Genomic DNA, 24,083 nt, shown 5'->3' with positions numbered 1-24,083 from the left:
TCGAGCCCTGGATGATCTCTTCGGATATTTTGGATAGTATAGCCTCAAGATTCCTGGTTTGCTTAGAAGAGCAAGAGAGAAACACTGTAGAACGTCTTTTCTTTGCGGTGGAGGAGGCACACTGGTTTCTGATCGACAACTACGGGGTCTCTGACGTGTCCTTCGCAGACTTTAGTAAGCAACTTCTGGACCATGTTGGAATCAAGATAAACATCGAGGATGCCCTCAAGAGCTTTGTTAGGTACAGGCAGTCTGTAAAGGTCTACGGGGCAATTCTCGTGGATCCAAGCATCTCTCACGTGCTGGTTGTCAAGGAAAAAAAGAGGACAAAGAACTACTCCTTCCCGAAGGGAAAAAAGTGCATGGATGAGGACGGAACAAGATGTGCCGTCAGGGAGGTCTATGAGGAAACAGGGTACGATGTCCAGAACAAGGTGTGTAGCCTTCCGATAACAATATTCGACAAAATCACGCTGTATTTTGTATTCAATGTCAAGGTTGACTTTCCGTTTCAAGCACAGACCAGAAAGGAGATTGAGGAGATCAAATGGCTATCGATAAAGAAGCTCTCGCGGGGGGAATACAGAAGGGGATATTCAATTGTTTCCGCTGCATTTAAGAGAGCCTCATATCTGCTTGAGGCCATGAAGAAGTCTAGATTTAAGCTCAACACAAAGAGAATCGTTCAAAGAATTGACAAGCTCCTTGGGCAGAGAAAGACACAAAGTCACGGCTTGTAATGCTCCTGGGATTCAAGAATAGAAATTATAGAAACTTTTTAATATGGAAGAAGATCTCCATAGGCATTGGTCTAAGGACCTGTCACAAGAAAAACCTAAGAAGAAAAAACACAACAACAAGCAATACAACTCCTCCCATGAAGAGGACCCTGTCTGATAAATATCTTCTGTCGATTTGGTCAATAAGCTGTTTGCTAAGGCCTATTCGATTCAGGCCCGCTCTTATTCTCTCGTTTGTCCTGCTTATATATACATTTTGTCTCTTGACTGTCTCAAATGCATCCATGGCATTCATCAGCACATCATTTATTCTTTTGGTGCTGGAAGAAAAGAAATCGTCATCAGTAACCGGTTGAGGCGTACCCGTATTCTCCATATACCCTTCTTCAACACCCACCCTGGATCTGATCATTTCCTCCTTTTTTTCATTTCTTTTTTTAGATCTCTGGCTTCCCAGCCTCAGGACAGCCTTATTAAACAAATCTGCTTGCCTGGATAACCTTTCAGCCTCCGGGTTGCCAGGGCCTAAGCTGGATACCGATCTTGAAAAGGATTGTATGCGGATGGCCAGGGCCCCTATGTTCTCCAGGGTTTCTTCACAAATCTTTAAGTCTTCCTTGATACCATTCTCCTCCTCTATCAAGCTTGGAATATCTTTCTCAGCCATTGAGGTGGGGTATTTATAAAAAAGATATATTCTCTTATCTGCTCTTACCACAGTGCTCGGCCATGGGCGCAGTAAGAATAGGACGGGACTTCATCTTGTAAACCTCAAGGCTCCTCCCGTCATCCACCATAGACCTCATCTCCTCTACAAGACTCAAATAAAACTCATAGAATTTTTCCACGGAGCCGCAGGAATCGAGATCAGGCTGTTTTCCCGGATTCATACTGAAGTAGTTATACAGAAGCCTAAACATGTGTGACTTGATGTGTCTTACATCTGCACTTCCGGGAAACTCCATGCATATATCCAGGTACTCTCCAATTATCTCCAGGCACGACCTGTCTTCTCCGGTAAATATAAGAGGATTGTGGAGATGGGCCTCCCCGACCATCACCCCATCACATCCTGTATACTCCAAGCACCTCCAGACATCATGATGAGTCATGATATTTCCGTTCGAAAGAACAGGGATTCTGAGGTTCTCTTTGATTGCCCTGATATGCTTCCAGCTTGCGAATCCCATTGCGGCTCCCCTCTGGTCCCTCGTTCTACCATGCACGGCTAGCAAGGAACATCCTGCCTCTTCAATCATCTTTGCATACTCAACCGTCTTTTCTATGGATCCGAACACTCTTATCTTACAGAAGACAGGAACATTAAGACCTGAGGAAAGGACTTTTACTATCTCCCCTGTCAATTTCCAGTTTTCTTGTAGATATGCCCCGTAGCCTCCCTTCCTAGCCACCTTCTGTGGGCACCCAAAGTTCACATCTATTGCATCGCAATGATCTTGTATTATCAGGGCTGCCTCAAGCATCACCTCTGGAGAATTTCCACATATTTGTACTACCAGAGGCCTGTCTCCCTCTGATGTTGTGTACCACCGATTCTTCACTGGATTTCTTGATCCACGCAGAAACGAGTCGCAGTGCACCATCTCCGTATAGAAGATGTTGGCTCCATGTCTTTTTGACAATCTGCGCCATGCTTCTTCGGAGTTTCCGACCATGGGCGCAACGGCAAAGTATGGCCTTTGTATTTCCTCCCAAAACTTTCTCATGCAGGATAAAATGACTGGGCTTTTAATACAAATACAGGATACTCGAAGTATTTATTCCTTAGAGGGCTTTTTGCCTAAACTTCAGGGCATTGTATTCTTTCATTGCAGCGAATCCAAATCCTGCAACCCCAATCCCCAGAATTATGTAAACCAGAAAGTTGGAGCTGCGGCTGTAATCGTTCTTAAGAGAGTTCACAGCATGGTCCAGGTCAGCGAACGCCTTCTGGATCTTCTGAAGCTTTATGTCAACCCCATTCATCTTTTCATTCAGGTTCATAAACTTCGTTTCCGAGCTGCCTCCGCTTCTTAGCGCCGCAACGGCATCTTCAATCTTTTTCATGTGCGTTTTAAGCTGCTCCGAAATAACGTGTACAACCTTGTCGAACGATGAGCCATGGGGCTCGCCGACCACCAAGTGGAGATACTCGTTCAGATATTCGATCTTCGAAATAAGATGTCTTATCTCCTCGTCCTCGTGGATAATCCCATCCGGGGATCTCGGGGTCTTGTCTACAGGCGGGGCATGGACGCTGTGAACTTCATATTCGCTTGTTTCTGTTCTTTCAAATAGCTGTGCCTCCTTAAGCTTATAGACGCTGTCCGAAGGTGCCTTGTCATAGAATGACGTGATGTTGAAATACTTTCCAGAGCCGATCCCAGCCAATGTTCCTTTGCGGTAATATCTAAAGCTATCGTAGAGCAGTCTATCTCCGTCATATAGTTCAACTTTGAAGTTCTTGTTTGTGGAGATCACTTTGACCGTGATGTCTTTCACCCCCTTGAGTCTTTCGGGGTTTATTGTATCTCTGTACAGGGTCATCTCCTCTGAACCCATGAAACTTGTTTTTCCATCGTTCACTGCCATGACTATCTCGGGCTGTGATCCTCTAAACTCGATCCCTGCCATGATTCCCTCAAACAGATCGTGGCCTCCCCTATAGACACCCTGATCCTGAATATCGGAGGTATACCACAGATATACACCGCCTATATGCGGGAACCTAAGCCTCGCATTGGTAAACGTGTACGAGAAGCTCCACTCTTCGTGAGGATTTGGAGCCAGGAATACAACCAAGCCTCCCTCATCGGTATGTCTTCGAAGAGATAGCCCGTCCGATTCAACTTGGGTTCCCTTCACCCCGACCTTTTCGTTGCTTCCTCCTGGGTGATATGCTATTTCTTGATTGGCCTTCTCCACCACCCCCTTCTTATGATCAGAAGAAACACTTGCATTTATCGAGAGAAGGGCACACCTGAAGACTAGAAGCAGCAATGTCCTGCACCTCATTATATATAAATAAATACACGTAAGCTTTTATAGACAACCCAAAACAATGTTTTGCTTTTGTTTATTATCCATACCTTTGATGTAGGAATGGGATAGAGAACAGGCACTATCCGGCCTCGAAATTAGTATTGGAGAACATGCATGTTATCAGGCGCTGTTCTATTTACTTACTAGTACCTTATTTTTAGCTCCAATCCATCACACGTGAAACAAAATAAAACCTCAAGGAAAGGAAGGTAAACAAAAGATCATATGCTTGGCGCCCAACTGTCTCTTGGATTTTTTCTTATGGCCGGGTATGTAACTGCTCAAGCTATGAAGCTGCGGATCAACGAAGGAAACCCCATCCGGGAAATCTTTTGCGATTGTAAGACTGGCGACTTGAGATGCATAGACTCTTGTTCGGAAATACGAAACCCCAGGAATGGAAATCCTAAGGCTCTAAGGATTGCTGAGGCCAAAAAGCCGGCAATCATAACTGTCAAGAAAATTGTGCCACAGGAAGAGAAGCCTTTCATTAAGTTTGTGGAGAAGAATATCGAGAAAGGCACCGGCAATGGAATCCTTGAGAATGGCGGTGGTGTAGTATGGAGGCCGCCAGGAAAGATTTTTGATAGAGATGGCAACACCATTTCTTATAAAGGATCAGTATATAAAATCTGTGACCTATATGACTGGGCCAGTAGAAGCCATAGAACAAAGGAGCGTCTGGTCATAAGCGATGATCTAAAGGCTCTTTATGAGTATGTTCTGAACAATCCCAGAATAGAAAGGATTTGCACTAAAAGCTCGGCTGAATACCCTACTCTGCCCCTGGACCTGGTCGATAGTGCCCCAGCTCCTCCAAATATTCTACCGCGAGTTACAGTAGACCGTGCAGAACCTGTAATTTTAGAGAAAAACAATGTGATACCTGTATTCATTAGGGAGTCCTTTGACTTAGGTCCGGAAGCAGGTACTGGCTCCAGAAGGGATGAGGAGGATAGGATACACGCCAGCAGTTCTGTTTCCATAGTTACCCTGAAGACAACCAGTGTAACAACAACAACGACTAAGATCAGAAAACAGGATGCTCATAGCGAACCTTTAAAGAGGGTTGAAACACAAACCATACTCACAACTAGGACGGTTACAAGACAACGGGCCTCCATTTATCAGGGCGCCAACGACACCACAAAAACTATTTTGAAGACGATATTTGTAGGGAAGGAAGAGAGCGGGAGACACAAGATAAGGTCTGTGGAAGACCAGGGATCCGATGCCGGACCGCAGCTAAGTCTGGCCAAAAATGCTGGAATACCGAGTTACTTGCTAGATATCCAAATTCTTGAGAAAATCAAGAGTCTTCTTAGCCTGGCAAACCACAGCACTCCAGGCGGGAATGCCGATGCGATGACCCAGCAATCTAGGACATCTATTATTCCCCAGACAGCATCTTCCAGTACCGAGAAAAGCTATGTAGCCACCACTTGTAAATCCTCGTCTGCCATTTCCTCTACAAAAGAGGTAGAGACCCCGTTCCGCGACGACCCTACCAGGGAACTGGTAAGAAGTATCTTTGACATGTTAAGAAGTAGTACCACTGCTTCTGAGAACAAAGGCCCATCTTCCATGAGCAGCAAAGACATAAAGGTTGTGAAAGTCATAACTACGGTAACTGAGACGACCACAAGGACTAGAAATTACACACTGATGAACTCTGCCATTCCCAGCGTGGAATTACGAAATCCGCGCATTCTTAGTGCCGTGAGCTCTAAGATTAAGGAAAGCTCCGGTGCATCTATCTATGAAGACCATGGAAGGAAGCTGGACGAACTATACAGAAGAATTGCCATAAATGAGGAACAGTACAAGAACCTTGTAAACATGATACTATCTGTGGGAGGGAGAGAAAGAGACGAGGATAACGCTCTCTTGCTACTGAAGAAGTTATATAATCTACATAAGAATGGAGCTATTTATGAAAAGAGCAGTATGTCCTTGCTGTCAGAGAGACGCCCCAAACCGAGGCATAGGTCTCGCATCGTGGAGCCCGACTTGGATGGCAGCTCCAAAAGCAGGATATACGATCTCATTGGGGGTGGCAGGGACGGTCTAGGAGCACCAGGCAGCGAAGATTCTGCAGAAGATCTTTCTTCACTGGCCTACAAGAAAGACGGTTTGTGGAGAAGTTTAGAGGATGGCAACACAAATGAGGATGAGTTGGATGCAACTATTTTTCCGATCCCCGATGACTCCAATCTCCCGAATGAGGTAGGCAGCAAGGAGTATCCTCCATCCATAGTTTCGCGCCTCAGAGGGCCTGCTGCCACAGAAAAGCTTGATGGCAAGAAGATACTTAGAAAAGAAAGAATGCTGAAGAGCCTGCAGAACCCGATGTTTACTAAGTCCCCTGAATCCAAAAATGATAGAGATGCACTTCCAAGGACAGTAAATGAAACGGATGCCGAATGCAAAACCGTAACAGACACAATCAGGACTACGGCAATAAGGGAGTTTGATAGCAGCATGCATCTCAGCGCTGTGAGTTCTGTTGTTGAAGAGCATGTGAAAAGGCTTGAAAAGAAATTGGACGCGTTTTCTGACAAAGTTAGTCAGATAGGAGACAGACTACTAAGTCTCAGGTCTGCTCAGAATCAAAAAAGCCCTATGAACGAAAGCATTTTCAGCTCTGAGGCAATATCCCCTGTCATATCAAGATCGTCGATCTATAATGAGGAAGATACCTCCACTAAGGTAACGACAGGTTTCATTGAAAGCTCCCCTTTGACGGCCAGCGTGGAAACTTCTGAAGTACAAAAGCCGCCTTTCTCATCACTTTCCCCGCTGAGGGAATCCTCTGTCTCCCATGGCCCATCGACTTTCTCAGCACCTCCACAGACGATGGGCCTTGGCGAGGATGAAGGTAACAAAGAGCAGAACATTGATGGTGTTGTGGAAAAGATAAAGCAAAAGAAAATCTCTGATGAGAGTCTAATAGTTTCTGACGATGCTGTAATAGACGATATTGTTGAAAAGCTAGCGCCGCTGGTCAACGACATAAAGGTTTCATCTCTTAACAGTACCGCTACAAGTCGGTTGGAGATGTCTCCACAATCTGTAGTTTAAGAAACAGGTACTTACAAATGCTTCCTTGACTCATTAGAACTAATAAAGAGCTTTGATATACATGACGCCACTATCTATCCCCAATGGATATCCTGAGGAATGAAGTTAAGAAGGTAGAGGACTGCTCATTATCTATGAAGGAGGCTCTTGGAAGATGCCAGGACGTAGCCGGCTTTATTGGACTATATCTCCGAAGAAACCCAAGCAGGAGGCACCCGGAGTTTTTGGAGTTTTATGATGATCTCGATGTGTCGTCGCAAGTGCTTCTCTATGAGCATAAGAGAAAGATGGTCAAGAACGACAGATTTGAGCTAGAGTGCATAACGAGGTACTGCATAGAGCAACGCTCAGAACTGTCCTACGACATCATAAGGACCATAAGTAATCCCAAGATTCTATTCAAAGCGCTGGCAGCAAGTTTTTCGTCTGTCGACCTCGACGAAGAGGATGATTTTTTCTTTACAAGGTGCATAGTGCTGGCGTTGAGGACCCACAGCATAGACTCTGACGAGATGGATACCCTTATAGCTGGTGTTGGGTGCCACTTCAGCGATGGACGCAGGGTATACTATGAGCACGGAGCCATTGTCGCAAGTGTTTTGCTGAATACATGTGAGTTTGGCGTAGAGTCCATGGACGAGGCACAGAGAATGATTGGCGACATACCCCCCTGTGTGCTGAAGAAAGACAGAAAACATGCCTTTGTAGATCCAAGCAATGCATTTAGTCGTTACAAGAGGGTGGAAAACGACCTTGGGATTGTTAGGAGTAGCTGGAGACCAAGGTACCTCCAAGAGGCGATTAAGATCATTGCAGAGGAGAAGGACATCGAAAAGATCGAGATCAGCTTCAAATGCTTTCCAGATTTGGTCGGAAGTGCAACCGAAAGAACATTGAAGCACAGAGGTAAGGAAGCACTCGAGGTGCTTGTCGGCTACGACGGATTTGAGGAGCACAAGGTCGATGCCATTTCTTCCCTTCTCCGGAAGTCCTTTGGGTTTCTTGCAGGTGATGCCGTGGATGATTTCTTTAACACAAGACTCTGCCTGAAACACAGGATCATTTTGATTTTCTCCTTTAGGAAGGTCATTAAGGAAGTGTCCTGCGATCAAGCCATCTTTCTTTATAGAAGTATAAGATTTATGCACAAGAGGGTTCACTACGAGATTCCAAGAGTGATGGCAAGGGCTCTTGAGTGCTTTTTGTCTGAGGGGCAGAAAAGGGCTGTGGAGGTAAGGGGTTCAGCATGCCTTGAGTCTGACCTTTATGGCAAAGAAGGCTACCCCTGGAAATGTATGAAGTTAAACTGAAGGTAGAGTTGGAAGACAAGGTTCTAGAGGTTACCCAGGGAACGACGCCATATGATATCCTCTGCGATTATTTTAAGGACAGAAAAGACGTGATATCCTGCAGGATTGATGGGGTGTATTCCGACATGTCCTCGGAGATACTGAAAGACTGTAAGCTGGAGCTGATGACATTTGAGGATGACGGGGCTAGAGACATTTTCTGGCATTCCTCTGCACACGTACTGGGGAATGCACTGGTAAATCTATATCCCGATGCAAAGCTGGTGCATGGGCCACCTATCGAAGAGGGTTTTTTTTACGATGTTGATGTAACAGACCCGATTTCATCTGAAGACTATGAGAAGATCGAGGAGGAAATGGTTAAGATCATGAAGAAAAACTATAGGTTTGAAAGGGTAATCAAAAGCAAAGAGGAGCTCCTGGAGGCCTACAGGGACAATCCTTGCAAGACACATTTCATCATGAAGGGAGTTGATAAGGAGAGCTCTGTGTACAGGAACGGAGACTTTTTCGACATGTGCCTGGGGCCTCATATTCGATCTACGGGGGTTATCAAGGCAGTCAAGGTCCTCAAGAATAGCTCTGCCTATTTTCTCAACGATCCGAACTTAAAGTCACTCCAGAGGATTTATGCAATCACGTTTCCTTCGAAGGGTATGATGGATGAATATCTGAAGAGAAAAGAAGAGGCAAAGGAAAGGGACCACAGGAAGATAGGGACTGAGCTTGATCTCTTTTTCTTTTCGAAATACTCTCCGGGATCATGCTTCTTTTTGCCGAATGGAACTACCATGTACAACACGCTGATTGAGTTTCTAAGAGAAGAGTACAGGAAAAGAGGATTTAAGGAGGTTATAACACCGAATATCTTCTGTACGCAGCTTTGGGAGGAGAGCGGCCATCTCCAGAACTACAAGGAAAATATGTTTATTATCGAAGGGGACACCTTTGCACTAAAACCCATGAACTGTCCTGGGCACTGCGTGATGTTCAGGCACCAAGACCACAGCTTTAGAGACCTTCCACTCCGGCTTGCAGACTTCGGGGTCTTACATCGAAACGAGCTCAGTGGAACCCTGACAGGGCTAACAAGAGTAAGAAGATTCCAGCAAGACGATGCACACATATTCTGTACTAAAGACCAGGTCAAGGAAGAAATCAAGGGGTGCCTAGAATTTCTAAGTTTTGTCTACGGGGTTTTCGGATTCAGGTTTGAGCTTGTCTTAAGCACACGGCCGGAAAAGTATCTTGGGTCTGTTGACGAATGGGACAGGGCAGAGAAAGCCCTTGCGGATGCCATGGACGAAAGCAATATGCCCTTCAAGATTAACGCGGGAGATGGGGCCTTTTACGGGCCCAAGATTGACATTACACTTCACGATGCCCTTGGACGACGAATCCAGTGTGCGACCATTCAGTTAGATTTTCAGCTTCCTCAGAGATTTGAGCTGAAGTACCGGGACAGTGATGGTCAGTGTAGAACACCCGTTATAATTCATCGGGCCATCCTCGGAAGCATTGAAAGAATGATTGCCATCATTCTCGAAAGCTTTGGAAAGAGATTGCCGTTTTGGATATCTCCGAGGCAGATAGCAATTGTGAACATGGGAAATCCTGACTATGTTGGCAAGGTGAGATCTGTGCTTGCTAGGTTCCGGCTAGATGTGATTGACGATGGCAACACACTGAGCAAGAGAATAAGAACCGCCGAAACAAGTGGATACGCTCTTGTGTGTGTGGTTGGGAAGAAAGAGGCAGAGGCAAATGAGATTAACATCAGGTTCAATAAGTCAAACAGAAACATTGGTCTTTATGAGCTTAGAGACATCCTGGATAGAATGGCTGACGAGAAGGTTGAGCTCGACAGCATTCTTCCGATTGACAAGGTCTCAATCAGTAAGTAAAACATCTTCAATTGTTTCAAGTCTCCCTCCCGCATCCCAGGTTTGCCTTGTCCCCTAGTCTTTGAACTCCAGCTCCCCAGCCTTCATTGCAACAACATTCTTGCATGGCTCCTTGCAGAATGAGTCTGAGCATATACAGACGTGCACTATCTCATCGCTGTGGGCGGATGGGCTACTTCCATAAAATGCCAGCTCTTCGACAATAGACAGATTACACTTCTCATTGATTACGTCATGGATCGGCGTGTTTTTTTCTTTGGCTATCTCGTTGAGGAGCAACTTCATGGTTATCAGGTTTTCATTTATCTCATTTTCTCCCACGTCCTTTTTCTGGACAAAACCCGTTTTGGTCATTTTCCCCTGATTCAGCATCTCCTCAAATCCGTTGATCCTGATTCCCTCAAAGTATCCCGTTTCATCCACAAGCTTGTCTCCTTCCTTTTTGAACTTCAGCCTTCCCCAGTAGTCTGTAAGGTGGTACCCTTCATAGACCAGGATGTTCTGTATCTTTCTAATCCCGGGCCTATTCTTCAGCTTGTCCCTGATGAGATCCAGATTCTGGAGAAAGGAGCAGAATGTTCTGTAGCCTATCGGGATTCTCTTTATTTTCTCTAGCAGCTCCGGTGTTGGCTCCTGGACAGGCTGCCCTGCCGACTTACTGACTCCTTCGCCCTTGCTCGCCTCTGGGGTGTCTTGGGCTCCTTTAGAGGCACTAAGAAGATCAGACCCTCTGTAGCTCCTAAGGAGGCCGTTTTTGAGCTTATTGCCTGCCAGAAGATGATTTACCAGCGTTGTCACCAAACTCTTGAGGGTCTTTGACCTATCTTCAGAGTCTGCATCTTTCTTTGCATCGCTTCTGCCCTTTATCTTTTCTGCTCCGTTACTGAACAAGACTATTTCAACAGTGCTTTCATCTTCTTGGCACAGCACAGTAGTGCATTTATAAACCAGAAGAAGGTATATGGCTCTTATTATGCTGACTCTATGCACTGTCCTCATTCAGAAAGAAGCTGTAATGGCTTTGTTCGTGTATTTACCAATAAATTGCCTTTGAAACATGTTTCATTTGTTTGAAGAGACCTCTGTGACATCCTCAATCTTCAGACGAGTTGGAAGAAAATACGAAATTGAATGGTTTAATTCACTGGTTATGTGTTGCCTGGATGTACCCAGAGAATTTGAACTTCTTGTCCTTCAACTTTTCTTCCTTTGGCGCGACGAAGTTCCCTTCGACAAACATCTTTCCTCCCGACTTGCTGATACTGACCTTTCCAGGCATATTCTTAAGAACATAGAAAAGCTCGTTCATTTCGGGATTGGCATCTTTGTCTTTCTTTCCTGCTTCCCCCTTACCTTCCTTTTTAGACGCTAAAATGCTCACGCTTTTGATGCTCTTTGGCCCCCCTTTCGGTTTCTTTGATTCAACAGATATGCTGGGACTTAGTCCCTTGGATACCGCACTCGCAGATTCGCTGGAAGAGGAGGCCTTCTTCCTACTCTTGGATACAGATACTACGCCTACAGTGGATATACTCTGGGTAGTGACATAGCTTAGAAGTGTTGTTGTTACAGATCCATGCTTGCTTTTCTCGCTGGTACTGCTGATCTCCGTAGAGCTCTTGGCTCCTCCCTCTTTTCCTTTGTCTGATGGCTTGCCTTTGGTAGATAACACAGAACGTGTTTTTACAGATGCAACAGACTTGCTACGCTTCGAACTCGTGGATTCGTCTTTATCGCTTTTCTTCGGTGTCTCAGCACTCATGGAAATGCTGGAAGCAGAAGCCTTCGAGGCCGTCCTCGTGCTTTCTGGCTCTTTCTTAGATCCAGTGCTCTTCTCAGACGAGATAGAAGATGAGACCACTTCAGGCTCAGTAGATTTCGAGGACTCTGCTGACTTCTTTGTCTTTCCACCGCCACTACTACTTGAGGAGCTCTTACTATCCTGAGATGTCTTCTTCTCATCCTTTTTCTTGCTGTAGGGAACAGAGACGGTTGCAGGGATGTCTCCATCTTTGGACTTTTCTTGCTTTTCTTCAGACTTGTTCCAGAAGTTGAACTTCTTCTCCTTCTCCTTTGCATCACCATCCTTGGAACCTCCCTCTGCATCGTCGATACCCTCAACAACAGTCATGACCTTAACGTTGACCTTAACCTTCCTCAACTTGTTATCGACAATGACCGTTGTCCAGTAAGAATCCATATCACTGCTATCTCCAATGGCCTTTCCCACTAGGGGAGAGGAGGTGTTGATGGTGCCTGGCTTATCCTTCCTTCCGCTCTTACCGGATTCCTCCCTGAACTCCTCGTTATCAGATCCGTTGTCACTCTCAACTGCTTCGTTCTTCACCATTGGGGACGTATTGGACTTGGAGTCCAACATTGCATTCCTCACAATGCTAACTATCTTTTCCTCTTGCTCCTTTCCGTCCTTGCTCTCTTTTTTATTCTTTGAGCTCTCCTGCGTTATTATGATAATCGGCATTTCCTCTCCATTCTTCTTCTCAGGAGTTATAATCGAGGTCGAGACCTGACTTGCAGACGATATAGATCTGGAAGAAAGCGTTGCACTGGAAACCGAAGACATGCCCTCCTCCCCCCGAACTTGAGACAAGAAGGCACTATCGGGTTCGAGCTTGCTGCCACTACCCGCTGTCAGCTCTTCATTTAGAATCTTCTCGAGATTGACATTACTGAATATGTCTGCCCTCACAAGACACCCAAGTAAAATCAAAGGTGCTATCATCGCTTTGTTTCAATACCAGCTTTCCTTATATCTGCTGTGTTTCAGATTGTTTTACATCAAAAACCATGTTTGAAAACTGGAATCCACTGCCATTGCCTTCACTTTCCCAATTTAATTGTAGGCAAGCTCAAAAACACCTAACTAAGTAGATATCCTAATTTAATTCAATCAAGCTCATCCAGAAACACATTTTATCCTATCACAGGGATTCTCACAGTTATCTTCATAACATTCGCACTCCTGTTCACACTCTATATCGTCGGGATCCTCCACCACTATGGTTGTGTTGACTGTTGTAATGTCTTCTGCGAGCCTCTCCTCGCTGATATTATCAACCATCTCCGGAGAAATGGTAGAGACCGCGACGCCTTCGTCTCTGGAATCATTGGAGACTGTTGTTGTTCGCAAAACGGTTCTTGTGGCTGTAACCTTCACCGTTTTGTATTCAATAGCTGTAGTTGGGAGAGTGATGGTTCTTTCCTCAATTGCATTCTCAGAGTCCTGAGTATCCGTCACTTCCTTCTCGATCGTACACGGCGGCTCAATAATGGTCAGCTCCTTTATGATGGTGGTGGGAGGAAGCTCTATCTTTTCCGTCTTTGTAATGGTTTTTGGAGGCTCTGTTACAGTAATCTTCTCAGAGGGTGCTTCTTGCACATAGGATGTCTGGTTGACAACAAGGCCGGAGTTGTCTCCACACGAGTCCCCGTATTTGACCTTGACAGCCTTTATAGATATTTTTGGAGGTATGTGGTCAGAGCCTTTCCCAGGAGTTTCATTCTTTGCCGGTTGTGCCATCGAAATCCCAGGATTTTCCTGCACACTGCTGCCGATAGGAGAAGATGGGTCCTGGGACACTAGGGTATTTCCTTGGGTGGAGCTTTCCGCCATTCTCTGGGAGGATGGCCCGCTTTGGACTCCTCCGGGAGAGTTCGGCTGGATGCTTTGAGCACCTTGGCCAGCTCCTACAGATGAGGCCGGCTGGACGCTTTGGTTGCCTCCTGTAGGTGAGCTGGATTGGACACCTTGACCTGCTTGATTTCCAGCGCCCGCCTGCGAGCTTGTTCCCGCAGATTTACTCGACATCACTCCTCCGGCTCCCTGGGACACCCCCGCTGAAAGTCCTTTGCTTGCAGATACTCCCGGGCTTTGCGGCATGTTGCTCGCAGATGAATACAATTTCTCAATTGCGTTGGCTTGCTTCTGGCAACTTACACTGTTAACACCCTGGTCCTGATACAGCCCCGTCCCGGTTATCTTTCCCATCTGGGGTATATCCTCCTTTGAGCATCCGCAGTCTTTTCCAACAAACAGTCCTGAGCTATCAACCAGCCCTCCATCCTTTTCCTGGAACTTTATGTTCCCGGAGTAGTCGGTATACTGATCTCCATCCTTGTAGGCAAGCACCTGGTCCACCCTTTCACATTCTTGGCATTTCCCCAGTAGATCGTTGACGTCTATCGAGCTCAGGCTTTTGATCTTGTTTACCTCCGATGCCTTTCTTAGAACATCGGCTATCGACGATTGCGATATGCTAGAGGACATCTGTGGCACCATCGACGATATGGCGGACGACAACATTGCCGATGATACCATTGATGACGCCACTGCTGATGACAGTGGTATGGACGAAGAGTATCCAAGCGCAGATGAAGACATGATAGATGACAGTGGTACCGATGACGAATGCCCAATACTGCTGAAGGTCATGACACTTGAAGACGGGCTCGCAGACATCGTGCTACTGGCGTTGGTAGTAGTCCTAGATGAGAAACCCGGGGTTGGAGTCATTGAGGCGCTTCCAGGAGCGCTTGCATTTGAAGAGGAGTGGGCACTAGAGATCTCTTCCTTGCTTTTGGATTCAATCTCTTTGGATACCGTCTCAGGTGACTTGACGCTGGTAGCTTTGTCCGCCTTGTCCATGGTTTTTTTCTCTTGAGATTTCTCCGCAGTGGCCTTATTATTGTCACCGTCGGAAGCTGTTTTCTCTTGGCCTTGTATCTTGTCCTTGGACTTCTTATCCACAGTGGTCTTAGGCTCCTCCTTATCTTTACTTGTCTTCTTGGCTTCTTTCTCAGCCTTTTCCCCCTTCTTGGTGTCTTCCTTTTCGCCCTTCTTCTGCTCTTGCTTCTCAGCCTTTTCCTCCTTCTGCTTCTGTTTCTCTCCCTTCTTCTGCTCTTGCTTCTCAGCCTTTTCCTCCTTCTGCTTCTGTTTCTCTCCCTTCTTCTGCTCTTGCTTCTCTGTCTTTTCCTCCTTCTGCTTCTGTTTCTCTCCCTTCTGCTGCTCTGCCTTCTTAGCCTTCTCTCCCTTCTGCTGCTCTGCCTTCTTAGCCTTTTCCTCCTTCTGCTGCTTTTGTTTCTCTGCCTTTTCCTCCTTCTGCTGCTTTTGTTTCTCTGCCTTTTCCTCCTTCTGCTTCTGTTTCTCTACCTTCTGCTGCTCTGCCTTCTTCGTCTTTTCCTCCTTCTGCTGCTCTGCCTTCTTCGCCTTCTCTTCCTTCTTCTGGGCATTGGCTTCCTTGGACTCATTTTTCTTCTGCTGTTTTTCCTCCTTCTTAGCGCTTTGATCTTCCTTCTGCTGTTTCTTCTGTGCATTTTTACTGCCTTCAGATTGCTTCTGGGCTGGAGCTTTTTGCTCAGGAGTGGCAGCAGCGCCTTGGGCCGCTCCCTTGCCCTGTGCATCCTGCGCTAAATTGGACATGTTAATCGAGGATCCTTCTCCTTGCCCTTCAATTAATCCGCTTGATACATCCCCAGGAATGTGGGCCTTTTCAAACAACTGCCCCAATAAGTCCTCCCCAGACTTAACGTCCTTCAGATTGATGTAGAAAACCCTTCTATTGCTTACAGACATCATGAACATTGCTACCAGATTCACCCTCATTGCTGATGTCTTTGTTTACCGCATCACATCCTAAATGCATCTGTGTTTCAAAAGAAAATTTGATGGTTTCAGATCTATTTGCCTGGCACACTCTGGATACTCCATCTCCCTGAAGAGTAAAATGGAGAATATGGGATTTGAACCCATGACCTCTTACATGCTAAGCAAGCGCTCTACCGCTGAGCTAACTCCCCTCTCGGCCTCAGTCATCCATCTCCATCCAGTCTCCAGGGAAAAGACCTAGACATCACATAGGAACTAGATGAAAAAAAGCAAATGATAAAAAATCACACTTCTATTACTTTATTTTCACTTCTCTTAATAATGATTGATCCAAAGCGCCTTTTTCCATCTGCAAACAACAAGGTATTGATTCTTATCTGGGAAAAAACGCCAGCAACCATCAAGAGCATAAAAGGATACAACTGGGGCATCCCAAGGAAGTCCACGAGTCCACTCTTGAAAAATGCATTGCACACACGACTAAATCCAAGGTTTTCATTTAGAATCGCCTCGAGGACGATCCACAAAATGACTGACCCAGAAAAGCTAAAGAAAACAGAGTATACGACTATTTTCGATTTCTTAGGATTTTGGAGAGAAAAAATTAGTAGAAGCAAGAATCCTAGATGTAAGAGAATGTCTCCCATGCTTGTCATAGCCAAATCCTCAGTAAAGACTTTCCTGAGAAAAGAGATGCCTATAGAGACTGCGAAGATCCAGACCATTGGAACTACGCACATATTGGCTGTGATTGCAATCAAAAGACACAAAATGCAAAACAGCAGCTCACTTAAAAAGATCTTGTTCAGAAGGCTTACTGCTGCTGAACGCAATCCTCTCTGTCCAAGACTTGTGCCCAAGAGTCTGACGTGCACCTTCGGATCCACGGCCAGCATGCACAGCCCGACGATTATTGACAAGCATAGATTCTTGTAGTTTTCGCCTTGGAATATCATAACCAAAGCGCTGGAGAAAAGTGTAAATAGAATGGTCTTGTTGGCTCCAAACAGCCTTTCCCTCTTCTTAAGTATGTTGTGCACTGCACTGGCAAAGTCAAGAACATTGATTGTTCTATTTGCATCGGTCATCCTAGTTTGGATTTCTTAATTGTATTTTATTTTATTCATGGCCCAATTAACGGCCTAATACTTTTATTCATGCAAAAAGATATTGGGATGGTTCCACCGATATGTTACGCTCTTGGACAGAGAGGCCCACAACACAAGTCCATGGCGATATGATGGGAATGGCGAAGTTGAACACCGTGATGTTTGTCGTGCTGGATGCTCTGAGACATAACAAGTCTTTTAGAAATCTCCTTAAACTACTCCTGAAGATGATCTGTTGCAAAAAAGGCCATACTGCATGAAGCCCTTGAAAATGTTTGTGGGAATCAAGCAGGAAAAGCCGTTTATAAGCGTCGAGGGAAGGAAAAGAAGAATATCTACAGGCTTCTACAACGTCCTCTGTGTGCTGACCCTGGGAGGGTTCCATATGGTGTGCAGATATCTACCCAAGGTCAAACATTTTCTACTCAGTTCGCCCTGCAGCCTTTCTGATGCAGACTGTGTCATAGTAACATCACAGAACGGGAGAAGAGAGTTTGTTGATGTTCTTGCTTACTCCACGGAGGAGATTCCCTCGCTCAGAAGGTATTCGTTGGAAGGGAAGGCCCGTGTGGTTGATTCCCTGTTTTCTAGACTCATATACGATGTTGTTTCCAGGAGGTTTGTGGTTCCTCCGGAGCAGAAGGCGGTGTTCAGAGACTTTGAGGAGCTTTACAGCACAGAGATTTCAAAGTCTCCCGAGACGGAAAGGGCAGAAGCCATACAAAGAAACATATTCTACGGAAGGAATGTCACAAGCCTTCCGATTCCGGGTGTTTTCGACATAGTCGTGAAGAACACTCTGAACATCACGTTTTTATCGAATATAATATGTCTGTTTGTATGGAGGGCCGTTGACTACCACAACTATGCATTTGTGATGGGGATGCTCATGCTGTACTCGTTTGTATTTACGAACTGGGAGGAGATTTCCCACTCTATCGGCATGAAGAAGCTTGTGAAAAGGCGAACGGTTAAAATACTTCGGGGAGGAAGGTTTGTGGAGGTGGACAGCCGGGAGGTATATCCCGGAAACATAATTTACATTGAGCCGTGCAAGGAGTTCCCGTGCGATGCCCTTGTGATCAGGGGAGATGCCATAACAAATGAGTGCCTCCTTACCGGAGAGACTGTTCCGATATACAAAAATGCCGACCAGCTTTCTGTTGTGTACTCGGGAACGGATGTCTTGAAGAGTATCAGCACCATACCTATGTCCACTAACTTAAGAAATGAGAATCTCTGCAGAGTCAGGAGCCTTACCAGCAAAAATAGATCGAGGGCAGCTGGAATGGTGGGCTCCATTGATGTCCTTGGGAACTCTGCTGTTGGGATGGTTCTCAGAACAGGGTTCCAGACCACCCGGGGGCAGATCTTGAAGAATATGCTTAATGCAAAGCCTGTTCACAACAGATTTATCAGAGAGGCTGAGATAATTATTCTAGGAATTGTTATGGTTGCGATGGCTGTTGGGATCGGGATGGCGTATGTGCTCAACAAGATGGGATTTGATGCAAGTACGAATCTTATGTACAGCCTTGATCTGTTTTTTACGTTTGCGAATCCAGCGATTCCCACGTATCTAAGGGTCGGGACCCAGCTGTGTTACAAGAAGCTAATCAAAAAGAACATCTACTGTAGCAATCTGAATAAGATTCATCTGGCAGGGAGAATAGACACGGCGGTGTTTGACAAAACAGGAACGCTAACGTGTGAGGGTCTTGATCTTCTCTGCATTGATGATCTTAATAGGCCTGTGGACGATATCAACAAAGTTGCCATGGTAACCAGGCTCGGGTTGAGTACATGCCATTTGGTCTACGAGTTGGATGGAAGGTATTCCGGAGATACTCTCGACCTGAAGATGTTTATTTTCTCTTCCTCTAAGCTTGTTCAGCACGAAAACACAAGAAGCGTGGTTATTGGAGGCCATAATAGGATCTACGGGCCCATCCTGAAAGAGTATAATGACAGCGAGGAGATGGTATATTACCAGAAAGACAGGACCCACGGAGGCCGATTTGCTGATATTGATGGGAATGCCGATGAAGAAGATAAGGATCTTTCTCCTGTTCTTCTTGATGTTGACGAAGGCGCCAAGTTCAATCTGAGCGACGAATGTGGAGAAGGACAGGACGGCGAGATCAATGCAGTGATTATGAAGACCTATGAGTTTGACTCGAACATCAGGAGGATGAGTGTAGTGGTGGATGACGGAGATAGAAAGTACGTATTTACAAAGGGGTCTCCCGAGTCGATTCAGGAGATTCTAAAGGAGAGGCCACGGGGATATGAGGAGAAGGCCAAGGAGTATTCCTTGGGTGGGTATAGAGTGATATCACTGGCATACAAGGAAATAAGTGAAAGCGCCGATAGAGCTTCCGATGAGTCTGAGATGAAGTTTCTTGCCCTTATAGTGTTCTCGAACAAGCTCAAGGAAAACTCAAGAAGAACTGTTGATGAGCTCAATAAGGCGAATATAAGGAACATCATGTGCACCGGGGACAACATACTGACGGCTATATCTGTGGGGAAGGAGTGCAGGATTGTGGAAGAGTTTGTTCCTGTGATATTCCCCGTTCTTGAGGAAAATGCGAAGTCCATTTTCGATGTTGACTGGCTCTGTGTTGGGGACGAGGAGGAGTTTACCTTTGATAAGGTAAGGCTAAGTCTGTACAGGGGAAATGACAGGGTCTCTAACAACGAGTTTGTTGTTGCATGCGAAGGAAGGGAGTTTGACTTCTTCAGGAATACCCACTATTTTGAGTTTATTCTTGAGAAGGGGGCCATATTTGCTAGATTCAATCCCGGACAAAAGAAGGCCCTCATAGAAAATCTTAGGGCTAGTGGGAAGATCACGATGTTCTGCGGGGACGGTGCAAACGATAGCGGGGCTCTCAGCAGTGCTGATGTTGGCCTGGCCTTGGGACAGAATGAGGCCAGCCTGGCAGCCAACTTTACCTCCTCTGAAATAAGTTCTGTTCTAGACCTGATCAAGGAAGGGCGATCGGCCTTTGTGACATCCACGGCCACGTTTAAATATGTTGTCTCCTACTGCGCCATTGCATATGTGGTGCTTGTCTTCCTTGTTCTCAGAAAGAAGTTTCTAAGTGACCTGCAGACGATACATGGAGACCTGCTCGTCTCGATTCCTATCGCATACATGCTAACATGCTTTGACGCATCTGATAAGCTGTTTCCAAGCCCCCCAGACACATTCCTGCTTCCCAAAAAGGACTTTGTGCCCTTCTGCCTGACCATAGCCCTCGAGTGTTTGGTCCTCTGGATTCTGTCTCTGTATGGCGAGCCCTGCCCTGAGATAAGTACTCAATCTATCACGGCTGAGCTCATGTTTTTTGTCAGTACGTTCATCTACATTTTCAATGCCTTGTATCTGAGTGATTGCTCTCCGCATAGACAGAGCCTAAAAGATAACGTGCTGTTTAAGACTTTCATTTCTTTCATGATCTTGTCAACTATAGCTTTTTTGATGGTAGTGTATCTCTTTCCGGAGTGGACGTTTCTGTGGTTGCGGGGATACAATTTTGTAGAGACCGATGGGTTTGAGATAGGACTGGTTCTCATTTCTGCCTTCTCTGTTACTATTGCAGTGTTTGTGGTCCAGCCCTTGGTGGGCAGAATGCTTGGCGATAAGAGTATGCAAGACATGGTCCCTAGCAAGCCTGAAGAAAAGATATAAAATGCGGGGTGTGGCTTGACTATATTAAATCTATTAGAGATAGAAATAGATTCTGGATTGGGCGACTCTACTCTGGTAGAGGTTCTGTGTTGTTATAGTATTTGTATGTATTTTGTCTTGCAGACAGTTACGGCCATATCCACTGAAAAGCACCGGAACTCGTCAGATCTCCGAAGTTAAGCCAGTGCGAGCCTGGATAGTACTGAGAAGGGAGACCGCTCGGGAATCCCAGGTGCTGTAACTTTTTCTTTTGCACAATGGGGATTTAAACGGTGCAGGCCGGACCCATTATGGGATCCAAGAGGTTTGTGGAGTATCTCTCTGCCTCTGTTGCAAACCTAAGCTCCATGGTGCTGAGCATGTCGTCTGGGTCCCGTGCTCCCGCTGAAGAGGAATCTGCGGTTCCCCTGAGCTCAATAAACATGAGCGAAAAGATGCAAGATTCCGAGCGCCTGGGCGGTAGCCATTCAAGCGGCGATGAGACTGTTGTCTTGAAGAGATCCGACCACGAGAGGCTTTGTGAGGAACTTGAGTCGAGCATGGCAATGATAGAGGAGCTTAAGAGGAAGGAGAGGGAGCATGGGAGAATGCTGAAGAACTACGACACAACTCTTGCATATGTACTGGAAAGGAATGAAAAAGAAAAGGCTCTTTTGGAAAGCACGATCATGAGTGAGGAGATAGAGAGGCTAAGGTCCAATGAGTACAGACTGAAGACCTACATCCAGGCGTTGAAGAGAGATCTGTTTGCCAGCGAGGACAAGATGGAGTCTCTTCGGAGAGCAAACAATGAAAAGATAGAGGCTCTATCTGAGCAGGCGGAGGAAATCAAAAGGATGTACGAGGAGCAGAAGAGGAAAGCTTCCTGTCTCAGCAACAAAGTGGCTGGGCTGGAGAGTGCTCTTAGAGTGCGGTGCGAGGAGATGGTTGAGGTTGTTGAGTACTGTAAGTATCTGCTGCGATGGGGACATTAAAGAGAATTTTCTGTTCTGAATGGTGTTCTGTAAAAGAGACACCCTGTGCGGGACTCGAACCCACGGCCCTTGGATTAAAAGTCCAGCACTCTTCCAACTGAGCTAACAGGGTTCTGGGTGATGGCCTCCTGACTACTATCTCGGGGTATGCCTGGACGATGCTTTTGTAGGCACCCGTGATTACCCCGATGTTGTACGACTTGATTGTTGTGGCCTTGGCCCTTGCACTTTGCTTTCTGCTGGTGCACCGAAGGAAAAGGCAGTTACAAGAGAAGGCCTTGTTACTCGAGCCATTTAGAGAGCACTTCGAACGGAGCAGCGGAGAGTATCTGTCTATTCATCAGTACATATTGAAGTTGACAGGGCACCCGAATTTAAAGTATTTGTGTGCAATTGCCACCCTCAAGAGAGACTTCTGCCCGAGTTATCTTCTAGCCTCCGTTCCCCAGGAAAGCCTGATTTTGACAGGACATCTGCGGTCCAGGACGCCGTGCGTATATGCATTTAAAAAAACCCTATCTCCAAGACACTATGGTTTAAAGTATACCAAGAAATGTCTACTTGGAAACACGTCTGGATACAAGACATTTGGTGCCCTCGGAGAAAAGCATTTTAAGTTCATCAAGAAGTATGAGGTTTCAACCTTCTTCATAAGCTATGCACCTGTGGACATCGAGGAAACACATGACTTCGAAAGCCAAGTTTTTCTGAAAGCAGGGCTGTCTCTTCTCAGCAACCCGGTGTTTATCGGCGATTTTATGGCTCTTTTCGATGATGTCGGTCCAGAGTCGAGTAAAAGAGTCGCCGAGATGAAGCAGGGGTACAACAGGGATGTAGAGGCTTTGAGGATGAGGGAAAACAGGACCTTCGGAGAAAAGATGGTCTCCCACCTAAGAGAAAGAAACAGAGCTAAGAGAAAATAAAGAGTTAGTATCTATCCCAGTGGCACCATGTGTAAAAACGAGTCCTCCGGGATTCGAACCCGGACTATTTGGTCCGAAGCCAAGTGTTCTACCATTATACTAAGGACCCTTGTACATGGTAATGAGGTCGTCGTTACACGCAGTACTAGGTCAAACATTCCAAACATTTAATCCCAAGTTGTTACAACCTCAAGAAAGGCTACTATATCACCATCTTCTTCTCTAGTCCTTTTCTTTGCCAGGCTCCTCAAAGATCAGCATCTCCTTCTTAAAGAGGGCGTCATCGTCAAACTTCTCCCCGTCTATCCAATGCGCTGTGTACATACCGTCGCCTTCTTTATTTCCGGTATCCTCAAGGTACACAAATAGAATCTTTTTCTTCTGTTTAACTCTTAGCCTTGGCGTCAGGATTCTTAAGAGGCATGACTCAGACCATCCGCTATAGATCTTCTCTATCTTATCCTCTTCGTCGGAAGGTGAAAATATGATTGTCATTCTGGTGTATATATCCTCCCCTGCATTGTTTCCACTGCTGATGTATGTCGCAACCACCTCGTTTCCCATGTTCACCATTTCGCGGAACTTCCCGTAGATTTTCTTCCCGTCTCCAGAACTTATTTCAATCGATTCAAAAGGGACAATCCGATACGTCTTATCGCCCTTCTCCATGACAAGGTCAGAAATGCCTTTGAGTTTCTGAATCAGCAGAGGGAACGGCGGGTCAACCATGTTGTCCTCAGTCTCCTTGAAATAAAGATCCAGACTTAGTTTTCCGTCAGAAATCGCTCCTACCAGATCCAAGTCTGCCGGCCTCTCCGAGACTCTTTCCAACTCATATGTAACCATCTGCCCGACAGCATAGGTAGCTAACAACAACAGATTCATTTCAGGGCCCAGACGCCAAATCTTTTATCCCGGAAGACATCACTAACAAAACAGGGAAGAAATCGCTTTAATTCTTAGCCCAGAGAGTCCTCAGTATCGGGTCTCCCTTATGTCCATTCTTTGCTGCTCTCAGTTCTCTCTTCATGTATCTCATTCTTCCAGTCCCAATGGTCCGCCTGCGTCTTGCCTTGATGGATCCCGGGTTCCTCATCTTTGGATTGGGATATCCACAGGATGAGCATGAATTCTTCTGCTTGTGGTAACTCTGTCTTCCACATCTTCTGCACATCTCCGTGTTTCTCTTGTTCTTCTTACCAAAGCTGGCTGTACCTTTGCTCTACAAATTATTGAGTCTAAAGCCGACTTACCATTTCTCTGGGCCATCTGCTAAAATTTTTTATTAAGTCTCCACCTGCAGAGCATTTTGGTGTTCCGGAATCCTGTGCCTATCTCTATCCAGCCCTCCTTCTGTACATACTCAGAAGAGTATCCATCATTTGGATATCGCCGTAGGCCACACACACACGGTACGATTCATACACATGCCTCAGCTTTTCCAGATCAACATTCCTGCTAACTAGGATAATGGTAACATCGCCAGTCCCTGAAAGCGAGCCGATTACCCATCCGCCTGCTTCAATACGGAGGAACTCGTCTTCATAGGCTTTCTTTGCCATTTCCTTCAGTCCAACCACAGCGTCCAGGACCAGCGGGTCAAACGGCCCCACCGAATAAACCTTCTTATTCTTCTTGAAGACAGCCACAGCCTCTCTCATCCGGCCTATCCAGGGC

General features: G+C 45.9%; 17 protein-coding genes and 4 non-coding genes across 21 annotated transcripts; 8 read left to right on the top strand and 13 right to left on the bottom strand.

Annotated features, from left to right (window-relative positions):
• Window positions 1-11: 11 nt before the first annotated feature.
• ECU07_1630 (decapping enzyme complex catalytic subunit) lies at window positions 12-740 on the top strand (the record flags this gene model as incomplete). The annotated part of the gene is made up of 1 exon (NM_001041712.1): window positions 12-740. The coding sequence occupies one exon, from the start codon at window positions 12-14 to the stop codon at window positions 738-740; it is 729 nt and encodes a 242-aa protein (NP_586090.1).
• An 82-nt stretch (window positions 741-822) lies between these two features.
• On the bottom strand, window positions 823-1,407 carry ECU07_1620 (uncharacterized protein; the record flags this gene model as incomplete). The annotated part of the gene is made up of 1 exon (NM_001041711.1): window positions 823-1,407. The coding sequence occupies one exon, from the start codon at window positions 1,405-1,407 to the stop codon at window positions 823-825; it is 585 nt and encodes a 194-aa protein (NP_586089.1).
• Window positions 1,408-1,441: 34 nt separating this feature from the next.
• ECU07_1610 (uncharacterized protein) lies at window positions 1,442-2,467 on the bottom strand (the record flags this gene model as incomplete). The annotated part of the gene is made up of 1 exon (NM_001041710.1): window positions 1,442-2,467. One exon carries the CDS (start codon window positions 2,465-2,467, stop codon window positions 1,442-1,444), a length of 1,026 nt encoding a protein of 341 aa, NP_586088.1.
• A 58-nt stretch (window positions 2,468-2,525) lies between these two features.
• ECU07_1600 (uncharacterized protein) lies at window positions 2,526-3,755 on the bottom strand (the record flags this gene model as incomplete). The annotated part of the gene is made up of 1 exon (NM_001041709.1): window positions 2,526-3,755. One exon carries the CDS (start codon window positions 3,753-3,755, stop codon window positions 2,526-2,528), a length of 1,230 nt encoding a protein of 409 aa, NP_586087.1.
• A 252-nt stretch (window positions 3,756-4,007) lies between these two features.
• On the top strand, window positions 4,008-6,863 carry ECU07_1590 (uncharacterized protein; the record flags this gene model as incomplete). The annotated part of the gene is made up of 1 exon (NM_001041708.1): window positions 4,008-6,863. The coding sequence occupies one exon, from the start codon at window positions 4,008-4,010 to the stop codon at window positions 6,861-6,863; it is 2,856 nt and encodes a 951-aa protein (NP_586086.1).
• An 83-nt stretch (window positions 6,864-6,946) lies between these two features.
• On the top strand, window positions 6,947-8,173 carry ECU07_1580 (uncharacterized protein; the record flags this gene model as incomplete). Its single annotated transcript, NM_001041707.1, has 1 exon — window positions 6,947-8,173. One exon carries the CDS (start codon window positions 6,947-6,949, stop codon window positions 8,171-8,173), a length of 1,227 nt encoding a protein of 408 aa, NP_586085.1.
• ECU07_1570 (threonine--tRNA ligase THS1) lies at window positions 8,155-10,077 on the top strand (the record flags this gene model as incomplete). Its single annotated transcript, NM_001041706.1, has 1 exon — window positions 8,155-10,077. One exon carries the CDS (start codon window positions 8,155-8,157, stop codon window positions 10,075-10,077), a length of 1,923 nt encoding a protein of 640 aa, NP_586084.1.
• Window positions 10,078-10,131: 54 nt separating this feature from the next.
• ECU07_1560 (uncharacterized protein) lies at window positions 10,132-11,076 on the bottom strand (the record flags this gene model as incomplete). The annotated part of the gene is made up of 1 exon (NM_001041705.1): window positions 10,132-11,076. One exon carries the CDS (start codon window positions 11,074-11,076, stop codon window positions 10,132-10,134), a length of 945 nt encoding a protein of 314 aa, NP_586083.1.
• A 142-nt stretch (window positions 11,077-11,218) lies between these two features.
• On the bottom strand, window positions 11,219-12,820 carry ECU07_1550 (uncharacterized protein; the record flags this gene model as incomplete). Its single annotated transcript, NM_001041704.1, has 1 exon — window positions 11,219-12,820. One exon carries the CDS (start codon window positions 12,818-12,820, stop codon window positions 11,219-11,221), a length of 1,602 nt encoding a protein of 533 aa, NP_586082.1.
• Window positions 12,821-12,994: 174 nt separating this feature from the next.
• On the bottom strand, window positions 12,995-15,700 carry ECU07_1530 (uncharacterized protein; the record flags this gene model as incomplete). Its single annotated transcript, NM_001041702.1, has 1 exon — window positions 12,995-15,700. One exon carries the CDS (start codon window positions 15,698-15,700, stop codon window positions 12,995-12,997), a length of 2,706 nt encoding a protein of 901 aa, NP_586080.1.
• A 122-nt stretch (window positions 15,701-15,822) lies between these two features.
• Window positions 15,823-15,894, bottom strand: ECU07_1525. Its single transcript has one exon. It is a non-coding gene; the product is annotated as a tRNA-Ala (tRNA).
• A 93-nt stretch (window positions 15,895-15,987) lies between these two features.
• Window positions 15,988-16,791, bottom strand: ECU07_1523 (uncharacterized protein; the record flags this gene model as incomplete). The annotated part of the gene is made up of 1 exon (NM_001415199.1): window positions 15,988-16,791. One exon carries the CDS (start codon window positions 16,789-16,791, stop codon window positions 15,988-15,990), a length of 804 nt encoding a protein of 267 aa, NP_001402576.1.
• Window positions 16,792-17,083: 292 nt separating this feature from the next.
• On the top strand, window positions 17,084-20,509 carry ECU07_1500 (type V P-ATPase; the record flags this gene model as incomplete). The annotated part of the gene is made up of 1 exon (NM_001041700.2): window positions 17,084-20,509. The coding sequence occupies one exon, from the start codon at window positions 17,084-17,086 to the stop codon at window positions 20,507-20,509; it is 3,426 nt and encodes a 1,141-aa protein (NP_586078.2).
• A 126-nt stretch (window positions 20,510-20,635) lies between these two features.
• On the top strand, window positions 20,636-20,753 carry ECU07_1495. Its single transcript, NR_183213.1, has one exon. It is a non-coding gene; the product is annotated as a 5S ribosomal RNA (ribosomal RNA).
• A 46-nt stretch (window positions 20,754-20,799) lies between these two features.
• On the top strand, window positions 20,800-21,483 carry ECU07_1490 (uncharacterized protein; the record flags this gene model as incomplete). The annotated part of the gene is made up of 1 exon (NM_001041699.1): window positions 20,800-21,483. One exon carries the CDS (start codon window positions 20,800-20,802, stop codon window positions 21,481-21,483), a length of 684 nt encoding a protein of 227 aa, NP_586077.1.
• Window positions 21,484-21,522: 39 nt separating this feature from the next.
• ECU07_1485 lies at window positions 21,523-21,595 on the bottom strand. The gene has a single exon. It is a non-coding gene; the product is annotated as a tRNA-Lys (tRNA).
• A 76-nt stretch (window positions 21,596-21,671) lies between these two features.
• ECU07_1480 (uncharacterized protein) lies at window positions 21,672-22,406 on the top strand (the record flags this gene model as incomplete). The annotated part of the gene is made up of 1 exon (NM_001041698.1): window positions 21,672-22,406. One exon carries the CDS (start codon window positions 21,672-21,674, stop codon window positions 22,404-22,406), a length of 735 nt encoding a protein of 244 aa, NP_586076.1.
• A 38-nt stretch (window positions 22,407-22,444) lies between these two features.
• ECU07_1475 lies at window positions 22,445-22,515 on the bottom strand. The gene has a single exon. It is a non-coding gene; the product is annotated as a tRNA-Arg (tRNA).
• Window positions 22,516-22,628: 113 nt separating this feature from the next.
• Window positions 22,629-23,291, bottom strand: ECU07_1470 (uncharacterized protein; the record flags this gene model as incomplete). Its single annotated transcript, NM_001041697.1, has 1 exon — window positions 22,629-23,291. The coding sequence occupies one exon, from the start codon at window positions 23,289-23,291 to the stop codon at window positions 22,629-22,631; it is 663 nt and encodes a 220-aa protein (NP_586075.1).
• A 67-nt stretch (window positions 23,292-23,358) lies between these two features.
• ECU07_1460 (60S ribosomal protein L37) lies at window positions 23,359-23,662 on the bottom strand (the record flags this gene model as incomplete). The annotated part of the gene is made up of 2 exons (NM_001041696.1): window positions 23,359-23,628; window positions 23,660-23,662. The coding sequence occupies 2 exons, from the start codon at window positions 23,660-23,662 to the stop codon at window positions 23,359-23,361; spliced, it is 273 nt and encodes a 90-aa protein (NP_586074.1).
• Window positions 23,663-23,743: 81 nt separating this feature from the next.
• Window positions 23,744-24,067, bottom strand: ECU07_1450 (uncharacterized protein; the record flags this gene model as incomplete). The annotated part of the gene is made up of 1 exon (NM_001041695.1): window positions 23,744-24,067. One exon carries the CDS (start codon window positions 24,065-24,067, stop codon window positions 23,744-23,746), a length of 324 nt encoding a protein of 107 aa, NP_586073.1.
• Window positions 24,068-24,083: the final 16 nt, after the last annotated feature.

Source organism: Encephalitozoon cuniculi, chromosome VII (genome assembly GCF_000091225.2).
Source record: "Encephalitozoon cuniculi GB-M1 chromosome VII, complete sequence".
NCBI classification, from domain to species: Eukaryota; Fungi; Microsporidia; family Unikaryonidae; genus Encephalitozoon; species Encephalitozoon cuniculi.
This window is presented reverse-complemented; position numbering and strand designations above follow the sequence as displayed.